The following is a 13,858-nucleotide window of genomic DNA, read 5'->3' as shown; positions in this document are numbered from 1 at the left end:
CGGTACGCATCAGAGAAGCTTTGAAAACCAGTTTCATGACTGGCCAGGCTACGGTGTGAAAGTTCTGTTTGTTTCTCCTTGATGAAACCCCCCGCCCCTTGGTTCACTCTACTTCCCTATAAGCTAACCACCCGCCCCTCCTCCCTTCAATCACCGCTTGCAGAGGCAATAAAGTCATTGTTGCTTCACATTCATGCATTCTTTATTCATTCATCACAAATAGGGGGATGACTACCAAGATAGCCCAGGAGGGGTGATGGAGGAGGGAAGGAAAATGCCACACAGCACTTTAAGCACAGCACTTTAAAAGTTTACAACTTTAAAATTTATTGAATGACAGCCTTCTTTTTATTTGGGCAATCCTCTGTGGCGGAGTGGCTGGTTGGCCGGAGGCCCCCCCACCGCGTTCTTGGGCGTCTGGGTGTGGAGGCTATGGAACTTGGGGAGGAGGGCGGTTGGTTACAGAGGGGCTGCAGTGGCAGTCTGTGCTCCAGCTGCCTTTGCTGCAGCTCAACCATACACTGGAGCATACTGGTTTGGTCCTCCAGCAGCCTCAGCATTGAATCCTGCCTCCTCTCATCATGCTGCCGCCACATTTGAGCTTCAGCCCTCTCTTCAGCCCGCCACCTCTCCTCCCGGTCATTTTGTGCTTTCCTGCACTCTGACATTATTTGACTCCACGCATTTGTCTGTGCTCTGTCAGTGTGGGAGGACAGCATGAGCTCGGAGAACATTTCATCGCGAGTGCGTTTTTTTTTTTTCCTTTCTAAGCTTCACTAGCCTCTGGGAAGGAGAAGATCCTGTGATCATTGAAACACATGCAGCTGGTGGAGAAAAAAAAAAAAAGGGACAACGGTATTTAAAAAGACATTTTATAGAACAGTGGCTACACTCTTTCAGGGTAAACCTTGCTGTTAACATTACATACATAGCACATGTGCTTTCGTTACAAGGTCGCATTTTGCCTCCCCCCACCGCGTGGCTTACCCCCTCAACCTTCCCCCCTCCCTGTGGCTAACAGCGGGGAACATTTCTGTTTAGCCACAGGCAAACAGCCCAGCAGGAATGGGCTCCTCTGAGTGTCCCCTGAAGAAAAGCACTCTATTTCAACCAGGTGACCATGAATTATATCTCACTCTCCTGAGGATAACACAGAGAGATAAAGAACGGATGTTGTTTAAATGCCAGCAAACATACACTGCAATGCTTTGTTCTACAATGATTCCCGAGTACATGTTACTGGCCTGGAGTGGTAAAGTGTCCTACCATGAAGGACGCAATAAGGCTGCCCTCCCCAGAAACCTTTTGCAAAGGCTTTAGGACTACATCTAGGAGAACCGCGAATGCCAGGGCAAAGTAATCCTTTCACATGCTTGCTTTTAAACCATGTATAGTATTTTAAAAGGTACGCTCACCAGAGGTCCCTTCTCCGCCTGCTGGGTCCAGGAGGCAGCCTTGGGTGGTTTCGGGGGGTACTGGCTCCAGGTCCAGGGTGAGAAACAGTTCCTGGCTGTCGGGAAAACCGGTTTCTCCGCTTGCTTGCTGTGAGTTATCTACAACCTCATCATCTTCTTCGTCCCCAAAACCTGCTTCCGTATTGCCTCCATCTCCATTGAAGGAGTCAAACAACGCGGCTGGGGTAGTGGTGGCTGAACCCCCTAAAATGGCATGCAGCTCATCATAGAAGTGGCACGTTTGGGGCTCTGACCCGGAGCGGCCGTTTGCCTCTCTGGTTTTCTGGTAGGCTTGCCTCAGCTCCTTCAGTTTCACGCGGCACTGCTTCGGGTCCCTGTTATGGCCTCTGTCCTTCATGCCCTGGGAGATTTTGACAAAGGTTTTGGCATTTCGAAAACTGGAACGGAGTTCTGATAGCATGGATTCCTCTCCCCAAACAGCGATCAGATCCCGTACCTCCCGTTCGGTCCATGCTGGAGCTCTTTTGCGATTCTGGGACTCCATCATGGTCACCTGTGCTGATGAGCTCTGCATGGTCACCTGCAGCTTGCCACGCTGGCCAAACAGGAAATGAGATTCAAAAGTTCGCGGTTCTTTTCCTGTCTACCTGGCCAGTGCATCTGAGTTGAGAGTGCTGTCCAGAGCGGTCACAATGGAGCACTCTGGGATAGCTCCCGGAGGCCAATACCATCGAATTGTGTCCACAGTACCCCAAATTCGAGCCGGCAAGGTCGATTTAAGCGCTAATCCACTTGTCAGGGGTGGAGTAAGGAAATCGATTTTAAGAGCCCTTTAAGTCGAAATAAAGGGCTTCATTGTGTGGATGGGTGCAGGTTTACATCAATTTAACGCTGTTAAATTCGACCTAAAGTCCTAGTGTAGACCAGGGCTCAGGTGCCATAAGTACTCCTTTTCTTTTCACAAAGAGTGTCACTCCCCCAACAGGATGACCTATTCTATCCTTCCAATATGCTTTGTACCCTAGTATTACTGTCTCCCATTGATTATCCTCATTCCACCAAGTTTCTGTGATCATAGAAGATTAGCGTTGGAAGAGACCTCAGGAGATCATCTAGTCCAACCCCCTGCTCAAAGCAGGATCAACCCCATCGAAACGATCCCATCCCGGCTTTCTCAAGCCAGGCCTTAAAAACCCCTAGGTAACTCATTCCAGTGCTTCAACGCCCTCCTAGTGAAATAGCTTTTCCTAATATCCAACCTAGACCTCTTGCACTGCAACTTGAGACCACTGCTCCTTGTCCCATCATCTGCCACCACTGAGAACAGCCTAACTCCATCCTATCTGGAACCCCCCTTCAGGTCGTTGAAGGCTGCTATCAAATCCCCCCTCACTCTTCTTCTTCAGACTAAATAAGCCCAGTCCTCTCAGCCTCTCCTCATAAGTCATGTACTCCAGCCCCCTAATAATTTTTGCTGCCCTCTGCTGGACTCTCTCCCATTTGTCCACATCCTTTCTGTATTGGGGAGCCCAAAACTGGACACAATACTCCAGATGTGGCCTCTCCAGTGTATATATGACATAACTAGAATGCGTGTTACGCTACATATGCCATGTAACATATCTCTGTAAAGGTTATGATCTACTGAATCTATTAATCCTATTTGTATGCATGTATCAGTTTTATATACGAAGTTATGAATATTGGCTGCATACTTGTTTGATTCTGAGTAGGTTTTCGTGAAGCAGTTGGTCAGCTTCCTGAGAAAAGACTATTCTCAGTAAGTGCCCAGTCAAGAAGCCCTTAAGCCAACAATGAACTTGGAGATGCCAGTCCACATCTGGGCTTTCCCAGGAATGTGGCTTGGCTGGTAAGGAACTCAGTCATGCATGGACATGTGACTTGCCCAGGTGACTCCAAAACTCCATTTTGTAGCTGGACTTTGCATAGGGGAGAGGAGGGCAGGTCTCCACCCACAAGAGAAAGTCTATTTAAGCCCGTGGGAGACCCCTCCATTTTGTCTTCAGCTGGCTAAAGAGAGCCTCTCCACCCCCAAAGATACCTGAAGGAAACTGGAACAAAGGACAATAACTACAGGGGGCATGAGTGATTGCTGGACCCAGACGAGAAAGAGACTAGTCTGTAAAAGAGAGCTTACTGGAACTGGTGAGGATTTTATCTGTATTCAATTTGATTAGACATAGACTTGTGTGTTTTATTTTATTTGGTAATTCACTTTGTTCTGTTACTACTTGGAACCACTTAAATCCTACTTTCTGTATTTAATAAAATCACTTTTTACTTATTAATTAACCCAGCCTATGTATTAATACCTGGCTGGGGGGTGGTGGGAAACAGCTGGGCATATCTCTCTATCACTGTTATAGGGGGCGAACAATTTGTAAGCTTTATACAGGGTAAAACGGATTTATTTAGGGTTTGGACCCCATTGGGAGTTGGGCATCTGAGTGTTAAAGACAGGAACACTTCTGTAAGCTGCTTTCAGTTAAGCCTACAGCTGTCAGGGGATGTGGTTCAGACCTGGGTCTGGGTTTGCAGCAGGCTAGCGGCTCTGGTTCAAACCAGGCAGGGCACTGAAGTCCTAGCTGACAAGGCAGGAAAGCAGGAGCAGAAGTAGTCTTGGCACATCATCAGGTGGCAACTCCGAGGGGGTTTCTGTGATCCAACCCGTCAGAGGTTTTGGGACAAACTGATAAACTAAATAATAATAAGTCATCCAGGGCCAGATGGTATTCACCCAAGAGTTCTGAAGGAACTAAAATGTGAAATTGCAGAACTGTAGTTTGTCACCTATCATTTAAAATCAGCTTCTATATCAAATGACTGGAGGATAGCTAATGTGATGACAATTTGAAAAAAGGGCTTCAACGGTGATCCCAGCCTTCAGTACTGGGCAAACTGGTTGAAACTATAGTAAAGAACAAAACTGTCAGACACATAGATGACAATTTGTTGGGGAAGAGTCAACAAGGTTTTTATAAAGGGAAATTATGCTTCACTAATCTACTATATTGCTTTGAGAGGGTCAACAAGCATGTGGACAAGTGTGATCCACTGGATGTAGTGTACTTAGATTTTCAGAAATCCTTTGACAAGGTCCCTCACCAAAGGCTCTTAAGCAAAGTAAGCTGTCATAGAATAAGAGGGACAGTCCTCTCATGGATTGGTAACTGGTTAAACGATAGGAAACAAAGGGAAGGAATAAATGGCCAGTTTTCAGAATAGAGAGACGTAAATAGTGGTGTCCTCCCAAGGTCTTCACTGGGACCAGTCCTATTCAACATATTCATAAATGATCTGGAAAAAGGGGTAACAGTGAGGTGGCAAAATTTGCCAATGATACAAAACTACTCAAGATAGTTAAGTCCCAAGCAGACTGAACAGCTACAAAAAGGATCTCACAAAGATGGGTGACTGGGCAACAAAATGGCAGATGAAATTCAATGTTAGTAAATGCAAAGTAATACACAGTGGGAAACATAATCCCAACTATGCATATAAAATGATGGGGTCTAAATTAGCTGTTACCACTCAAGAAAGAGATCTTGGAGCCATTGTGGATAGTTCTCTGAAAACATCCACTCAATGTGCAGCGGCAGTCAAAAAAGCTAACAGCATATTGGGAATCATTAAGAGAGAGATAAGACGACAGAAAATATATTGCCCTCTATCTAAATCCATGGTACACCCACATCTTGAATACTGCATACATATGTATATGGGAATTAGAAAGGTTCAGAAATGGGCAATAAAAATGATTATGGGTATGGAATGGCTGCCATATGAAGAGAGATTAATAAAACTGGGACTTTTCAGCTTGGAAAAGAGATGACTAAGGGAGGATATGATAGAGGTTTATACAATCATGACTGGTGTGGAGAAAGTAAATAAGGAAGTGTTATTTACTCCTTCTCATAACACAAGTAGTAGGGGTCACCAAATAAAATTACAGTAAAAACTTTGTTATCCATCATGTTGGTTAACATGTTGGATAAAATTCCTGTTAACTAAGAGTTATACTTACCAATGGATTACCAATTTTCAAAGAATTAGAATACAATAAAATGAACAAACTTTTCTCGCCCTTTTCAAGACATGTACAGATATCTATTTTCTGTTTTAATGTCAACAATCTCTTACTCTTCTCTCCTTTGCTTTTTGCTGGTATTTTGGAAGCCATAATGGTAGGGTTGTGTTGATATTTTACGATAAACACAGGACAATACACTGAGTAATAAACCGACCGATCACAATGGCGGATACAAACAGAAAGAACAGCATTTGGCTCTTCTTGGCTAACTCAATTGTTGTCTGACTGCTCTAGGAAATACTCAGATCCTGAATAGCTTCAGCATCAGTCCCAGTTACTAGATTGAAGATTTGTATTGGAAGATATCAGAAATGCTGGTTTCTAGAGCTTTCTGGTTGGTAAAATGCCAGATAACACAGCTTTTACTGTAATAGGCAGCAGGTTTAAAACAAAAGGAAGCATTTTTTTCTCCACACAGTGCACAGTCACCGGTAGAACTCTTTGGCCTTCACAACAGCCTCTGGCAAGACTATAACAGGGTTCAAAAAAGAACTAGGTAAGTTCATGGAGGACAGGTCCATCAATAGCTATTAGCCAGGAGGGACAGGGATAGTGTCCCTAGCCTCTGTTTACCAGAAGCTCTGAATGGGCAACAGGGGATGGATCACTTGATGATTACCTGTTCTGTTCATTCCCTCTGGGGCACCAGGCATTGGCCACTGTTGGAAGACAGGATGCTGGGCTAGATGGACCTTTGGTCTGATGCAGTATGGCTGTTCTTATGTTCTAAGTGCCTCCAGTGGAAGTTCTAGTGGAAGAATACACCTTCAGACATGCTGCTGCTTTCTTTTTTCCATGTCCTCCTTTACAGGTAGTAATTCTAGGCACAAGATCTCCCACATCTTAAAGAATCTCAGCCTCAGTAGTTATTGCTACAAGATCTTTGCTACTTCAAGGCTGTGGCATGTAGATTATGGGATAGTCTCTCTTCTGTGCTCAAGACCGCTACATTACGCCACAAGGTAAGATGTTGATTCCATGGCTCATGTTCTGTTGCTTTATGCTGGCTATTTGGGGATAGATATAAATAAGTCACACTTCCCCTCTGCCCTCAAATAATCTACCTACTGTATAAGTATAACCTTCCAATACAGCCTCACATCTGCTAGCTCAGTGTGTAAGAGCCTGAGTCAGACTCAAATCAAAGTAAAGCAGCTCTGTAAGCTGTACCAGTGGATATGGTCTTGCATGCTACTGTTCTTGAAATGGCTAGGTTACCTGAAATAAAGTTACAAAGCCTGCAAAAAGGTGATTAATTTATCTTTATATTCACTGACATGTATCTTTTCCAATGTATTTTTTTAACAATGCTCCAAAAGTACACATTTTGAAGGCTTGTTTCAGTATTACAAATGTCCATGACCTATATACTACAGCAGCGCCATGCATGACAGTATAGTTAAGGAACTGTCAATGTTTCCATTACTGACTCTGTTTTTCAAGAGTTGATAATGGAAGTACAGAAATGTGCTCCTGGCTGTAACTTAGTGTGTTCAATATCTTAGGCCTGGTATTTATTTTTAAATATTTGGGTTTAAATCTGTTCATCTGTCATTAGATTCTGATACACAGAGAAGTTTAATTGCTTCACACTTTTTTGGTGCTCCTTTTTAAAAAGAAACATGGATTTTTAACAATGAAAGTGAGTCAATACAAATTAAGATCCCCCCCCAGTAACATGAACTCCACAAACCATTAAACAGCTCTTCTCAGAAATTTTGCTATTTTGTATTATGATCTATGGATCATAAGGGAATCTCACATTTTTATTAGGATTTTAACAGGTGTTAACATTAATGAAATTATCACACACAAAAAGTAGTTTAGAGTAACGTTAATGGTCTGACAGATACATTAAAACAAGAAAGTTCAGAGTTGACAGATACTTCAGCCAAGATTTTCAGAAGTGCCTACTGATTTTAGGTGCCTCAGTTTGGGCTGTTCAGCTGGAGACACCTTAAAGGGGCCTGGTTTCCAGAAAATGCTAAAAACTAGGCCCCTTGCAGACCTCTAAAGTTTGGCTCCCAAAAATCACTAGTCACTTCTGAAAAATCTTGACCCCTTAAAGTAGGCAAGAAGTGACTAGGTACTGAGGCAAATTTATTAGATATTATGTAAATTTCAGAGACTGCTTTTACTCTCCTGCTGAAGTTTTTAGTAAGTTGAAGCAGTAACTCTTAAGTTTTCTTGCTTATCTTAGCTAAAAATCAGACCGTTACCATAACAGTGTAAATTCATTATAAAGACATACATCTGTGTAGAAGTTCTGCAGCTTTGCTGATTTCTTCAGTTATGTTCTCCTATAGACTGATGATTTTGTGTATCCATCGCCAGCAATGGACATCCAGCCGGAAAAAATTCAACTCCTTGTGTGAAAAGTTTTGCTGAACCAGACGAAGAACAATAATTCCAATATTAGACTCAAGCTGGAATTAACTATTTCATTTAGTTCTTACTATGATTTTATAAGCGCTCTGTACACCTCCAGTCTTTCTGAAACACAAGGCACAAATAGGGAACAGACATTCCAGCAAAGAATGATTGTCTGAAAATAGCAGTCCACAAGAGTCCTCAATCCAGCACTAGAAACATCTCTACTGTCCAGTTCTATGCCACATCCTCTAGATAATCTGCAACATCACTTAACTGAGAAATGGTAAGATCTTGCGTGAGGTCTTCAAGCTAGAAGAGTAAACAAAAATCAACCAGACAAGATATATTTATTTAGATTTCTAAATCTATTAAACTATACAGTCCTGCAAAAAGCATCTTGCTAGCTTACGGCCCTGTCTGAAAGGTATCAATTCCAACATATGAGATACCGTGTGCATTCAACTGCCCATTAAGTTAATGAGAAGTACCTTATAGAATTGGGCTCCTAATGCCACTGCTTTACTTTTCCAACCAAATAAAGAGCAATTGGTTCAAATGAGAAAAAAAATATTTAAAATAAAGTAGATTTGGAGTCACTTGCCCTGTTTACAATTTTAAAAATGCACTGAAAATTTTTGGAAGGTGACCTAGGCAATAGGCTGTTAGCATGCTGTCAAAGAACTATTCAGCTGGAAGCAGTACCTATTAATTGTAATATCTCAGAGTTCAACAGAAGCCCAGCAAAAATACTTTAAAGTCTTCTGGTTTAGAAAGGGAATATACTCTAACAATGCAGACAGAGGTATGGAAATTTGATAGCCAGTACTGAATAATGAAAATATGAGCACAACTGAGGCAGTTAATAAAAACTCTTGCATAAGCTGAAAGATTACAAGAAAACCTCTCAACTGTTACTGCACAGTTAGATCAAATAATTGTTTTGTTTTTTTTTCTTAAAAAGAGTCAGTATAGACTCTAACCCTAATGAAAACTTATGCTCAAATAAATTTGTTAGTCTCTAAGGTGCCACAAGTACTCCTTTTCTTTTTTAGTAAATGAATGGTTATAAATAGAAGGCAGTTTTAATGAATGGCATGACTATATCCACCTGTGCCCAAAGGGTTTATTACATAATGACAATTGTCCAGAAAGGAGAACCCAACATCTAATCACCACATCCAAGACAAGATTAAAAGCATATCCAGACAATAAAAGTCATACTTTATCACTGGCATTCAAGTCGTCTATTTCCACAGAAATTTCCTCTATTTCTTCACCAATACTGATGTCACTTTTTTCTGAGCGATGACTGGTACTAATGACAGAAAAATGAATAAAAGGTGAAAATAATTAGATTTTCTTTTTCTGCTGTACAAGAATTCCCACCACACTCACACACCTCTATAGGGAAGAGTGTTTAGGTTAGATAGCGCCATTTTTACAGAACAGAAATTTAAATAAAAATATTTGAGAATACACCTGTAACTAAATTAAGCTGTGAGAAATAAGCTGTGCCATGTATATTGTAGGATCCAGGCCTTAAATGTTATTGCTCAATTGTCTGCCCTTCATGCTGCCGAGTTTTTTAGATGCAAGATTCAATTTGGACTAAAGTTAGCTAAAAATACTAATTAAAATGTATAAAAAAGTAAATGATAAAAATGTATTGTTGAGAAGAGGCTTTTTAATTTGATTAAAAAACCCTAAAGCTTGTCAGCATCCTAAGGACAGGTTTTCAAGACACTCCTGCCTACAGAAAGTATAAGAAAGATGTATATTCACAAATGTGTAACAGACAGATGGCAGCATTGTCAAACTGATCATGATAGGATGGAACCTACTTCTGGTTCAATGTAATTAGAAAACTGAATCATGTTTACTATCCATTAAATATTACCCTGTAGCAATATAAGTATTTTTCCCTCTTACCTGTTGAAATCATCAACATACTCATCTTCATCTCCAGTTCCTAAATAATGAAAAAAGTATTTTACTGAACAAAACAGATTCCCTGTGCAGGAAATATGAAGAGATCAAATTATATTTCTGTACTTGTAATGGGGGAACTGAAAAATATATATATATATATTTTTAAACACAATGCATGTATTTGTAATTAAAAACAAATATCATGTGAGCACTGTACATTTTGTATTCTGTATTATAATTAAAATCAATATATTTGAAAATTTGGAAAACACCTAAAATATTTAAATAAATGGTGTTTATTATTAATAGCGTGATTAATCGCACAATTAATCACGATCAATTTTTTTAACTCACTTGACAGCCCTGTTAATAACAACAAGGGGAAGGAATGTATGACAAAATAGGGAAAAAAAGATTAAAGAAGATTTAGGGGAGTTAAATGTATTCAAGTTGGCAGGGCCTGATGAAATTCATCTTTAGGATATTAAAGAACGAAGTAAAGCAATCTCAGAACGGTTAGCAAATTATCTTCGAGCACTCATGGAAGATGGGTGAGGTCCCAGAGGAGTGGAAAAGGGCAAACATAGAACCTATTTTTGAAAAGGGGAACAAAGATGATCCAGGGAATTATAGACGAGTCAACCTAACTTTGATACCTGGAAAGATACCGAAACAAACTGTCAATTTATAAGCATGTAGGAAATATTTTAGAGAAGTTCTATGGCTTGTGTTATACAGGAGAGCAAACTAGGTGATCACAATGGTCCCTTCTGGCCTTGGAATCTAGGGTTATAAGGAATAGCCAGCACGGATTTGTCAAGAACAAATCATGTCAAACCAATATAATTTCCTTCTTTGACAAGGTTACTGGCCTACTGGATGGGGGGAAGCAGTAGATGTGATATATCTTGATTTTATTAAAGCTTCTGACAAAGTCCAACCTGACATTCTCAGAAGAAAACTAGGGAAATGTGATCTAGATTAAAATTACTATAAGGTGTATGCACAACTGGCTGAAAGACTGTACTCAAAAAGTAGTTATAGAATACCAGAGTTGGAAGGGACCTCAGGAGGTCATCTAGTCCAACCTCCTGCTCAAAGCAGGACCAAGCCCCAATTTTTGCCCCAGATCCCAAATGACCCCCTCAAGGATTGAACTCACAACCCTGGGTTTAGCAGGTCAATGCTCAAACCACTGAGCTATCCCTCCCCCCAACGGTTCGCTGTCAAAGTGGGAGGGTGTATCAAGTGGGGCTGCAGGGGTCAGCTCTGGATCTGGTACTATTCAACATTTTCATTAATGACTTGGATAACAGAGTGAAATGTACGCATGTAACATTTCCAGATGACACCCAGCTGGGAGGGGTAGCAAGCACTTTGGGAAGAGGATTACAATTCAAGATGACCTTGACAAACAGAACTGGTCTGAATTAAACAAGAAAAACTTCTATAAAGACAAGTACTACACTTAGGAAGGAAAAAATCAAATGTGCAGCTACAAAATGGGAAATAACTATTTAGGTGGTAATACTGCTGAAAAGAATTGGGGGGGGTAGAGTGGATCACAAACTGAGTATGAGTCAACACTGTGATGCAGTTGAAAAATGGCCAATATTCTAGGGTGTACTAACAGGAATGTTATATGTAAAGGCTTGTCTACATTACGTGCTGCATCGATGGGCAGTGATTGATCCAGTGGGGGGGAGGGTCAATTTATCACGTCTAGTCTAGATGCGATAAATCGACCACCAAGCACTCTCCCGTCGACTCTGGTACCCCACCAATGCGAGAGGTGCAGGCGGAGTTGATGGGAGAGTGTCAGCCGTCAACTTACCGCAGCGAAGACACTGCAGTAAGTAGATCTAAGTATGTTGACTTCAGCTACATTATTCACGTAGCTGAAGTTGCGCAACCTTGATCAATTCCCCCCCAGTGTAGATAAGGCCTAAGATACAGGAGATAACTGTCCTGCTCTACCGAGCACTGGTGAGGTCTCAGCTGGAGTGCTGTATCCAATTATGGGTATCACATTTTAAGAAAGATGTGGGAAAATTAGAGAGTCTAGAGGCGAGCAAATAAAATGATAAAATGTTTAGAAAACTTGACTTATGAGGAAAGGCTACAAAAATGAGGCATATTTAGTCTTGAGAAAAGAAGACCGAGGGGACAGCTGATAACAGTCTTCAAATAAGTTAAGGGCTGTTATAAGCAAACAGCGATCTATTGTTCTCCATGTCCACTGAAGGTAGGATAAGTAGTAATGGGCTTAATCTACAGCAAGGGAGGTTTAGGTTAGATATTAGGAAAAACTTTCTAACCATAACAGTAGTTATGCTCAGGAACAGGCTTCCAGGGAGGCTATGGAATCTGTATCATTGAAGGTTTTGAAGATCGGGTTGGACAAACACCGGTCAAGGATAGTCTAGATGTACCTCAGTGCAAGGGGCTGGACATTGCTATGATTCTATGTTGATACTATAATTGGGAGAATTTCAAAGACACAAAAAGCAATTACAGACGCCTAAATCCCACTGAAAGCCAATGAGAGTTGCATGCCTAACTTCTACTTGTGCCTTTAAAAATCTGCCCTTAAAAGCCTATGCTACCATTTTCAATAAAGATCTTAAGTGAACACTAATTCCGAGATGCATTTCCATGCTGGATAAATTTACAAAGTCTTATGTATTTTTGCCATAGAATTGAAAACAATGGTAACTGGACACTGATGTCATCAAGCATATATCCAGGAATATATTACAATTTCCAAAAAAGTAACTATGTAACATTAATAGCAATATGGGGAAATGCTTCATAAAAGCTAGTATCATATGGACTTAAGCTGCTTTACAAGACAAGACATTTTATTTTTTCTTACAGTAGGTTTTCCCCTGGTGTTCTAGTCAACAATACCTTACTGACAAGCAGACCAACTACAAAATTATCACCAAAATTTATGCATGGGATGGCTTGAGTTCCTGTTGTATGTTTCTACCAGAATTATTTTACACACACAAGTAATTCCTGCCAGTTAGGAATTCTGTACACAGAATAATGAATCAAATCTTGCTTCTTACTCAAGCAAGACTCCTGCTGTCTCCAATGGAACTTTTACCAAAGTAAGACAGCAGGTTTTGGCCCAGTATCAGTATATTTCAGTGTCTCAGTTTCCTTGAGGAGCTGAAATAGAACTCAAATGTAGGCATATCAAAACTAGTATGTTTACGTTCCTTCATACTCAACAACCACTTGCCTAATTCAAGAGATCCAAATTTTGCATTCACCAAGCGTAGATCTTTCAAAACAGAGTTTCTATTTGCATCTGTAACCAAAAAAAATTTAAATCAGAAATACGTTTGGTTATTGTTTGGAAAAAAAAAAGAAAAAGAAAGAAAAAAAGAGCACACTTAAATACATCCATCAACCAATTAAATCTAGTATATTTTTCTATAGGCTAAAATTATATTCCAATTTTAAGAGCCAATCCTGCAAACACTTACAGACATTTATAATTATAAATGTAGGACTGGAAGGGATCTCAAGATCATCTAAGTCCATCCCCCTTCTCTCCTGCCCTAACTCAAGATACAAAAGGATTTCAATATTATACTTACTGTCAGGCTCTTTTAGTGAAGGTGCTCCAGCAAGGGAGCTTAGCCCACTCCTTAGTGGGGGTGCATCAGAAAGAGATGCAAGGCTTCCTCCTTGTTTGTTGGACTCTGTTTTCCTAAAAAGGGAAATAATTTGTAACTAGATATGTGACTCTCTCTTCTACCATCCATTAAATATGTATGCAACTAGAAACAATACTGTATGTAGCAAAAGATCAAGCGAAGGAAATATTTGCTCTACAATCTAAAAAAGGCCAAAAACTTTCTACTGGAAGTCGGTGGTAGAAGCGTCAAGCAAGACATGCAATAAGGAAGTTATTTTCTCACCTATTCACAGACTTCTGCCTGCCTTCTATCACAAACAGATCTCTTGCATCTTCTTCAGTATCACTATTTTTATCAGAGGGCCTTTAGTTATCCCC

General features: G+C 40.6%; 2 protein-coding genes across 6 annotated transcripts in view; both read right to left on the bottom strand.

Moving 5' to 3' along the window:
* Positions 1-270: 270 nt before the first annotated feature.
* Positions 271-3,420, bottom strand: LOC140908282 (myb/SANT-like DNA-binding domain-containing protein 7). Its single transcript, XM_073335240.2, has 2 exons — positions 1,416-3,420; positions 271-824 (listed from the first exon to the last, which is right to left on the bottom strand). Exons 1-2 carry the CDS (start codon positions 1,987-1,989, stop codon positions 736-738), a joined length of 663 nt encoding a protein of 220 aa, XP_073191341.1. The 5' UTR covers positions 1,990-3,420; the 3' UTR covers positions 271-735.
* Positions 3,421-6,217: 2,797 nt separating this feature from the next.
* CEP43 (centrosomal protein 43) overlaps positions 6,218-13,858 on the bottom strand; it is a 50,906-nt gene continuing 43,265 nt past the window's right edge. The window contains exons 8-13 of one of the 5 annotated variants that reach the window (XM_073337914.2): positions 13,764-13,844; positions 13,440-13,552; positions 13,079-13,147; positions 9,829-9,868; positions 9,121-9,214; positions 6,218-8,208 (exon numbers count right to left, since the gene is read on the bottom strand). In XM_073337914.2, coding sequence (XP_073194015.1) covers positions 8,134-8,208; positions 9,121-9,214; positions 9,829-9,868; positions 13,079-13,147; positions 13,440-13,552; positions 13,764-13,844 — 472 coding nt within the window. In that variant the 3' untranslated portion in view covers positions 6,218-8,133. The remainder of the gene's footprint in view (positions 8,209-9,120; positions 9,215-9,828; positions 9,869-13,078; positions 13,148-13,439; positions 13,553-13,763; positions 13,845-13,858) is intronic. The other 4 variants (XM_073337913.2, XM_073337915.2, XM_073337916.2 and 1 more) reach the window with 4 other exon arrangements.

Source organism: Lepidochelys kempii, chromosome 3 (assembly GCF_965140285.1).
Source record: "Lepidochelys kempii isolate rLepKem1 chromosome 3, rLepKem1.hap1, whole genome shotgun sequence".
Lineage (NCBI taxonomy): Eukaryota > Metazoa > Chordata > Testudines > Cheloniidae > Lepidochelys > Lepidochelys kempii.
This window is presented reverse-complemented; position numbering and strand designations above follow the sequence as displayed.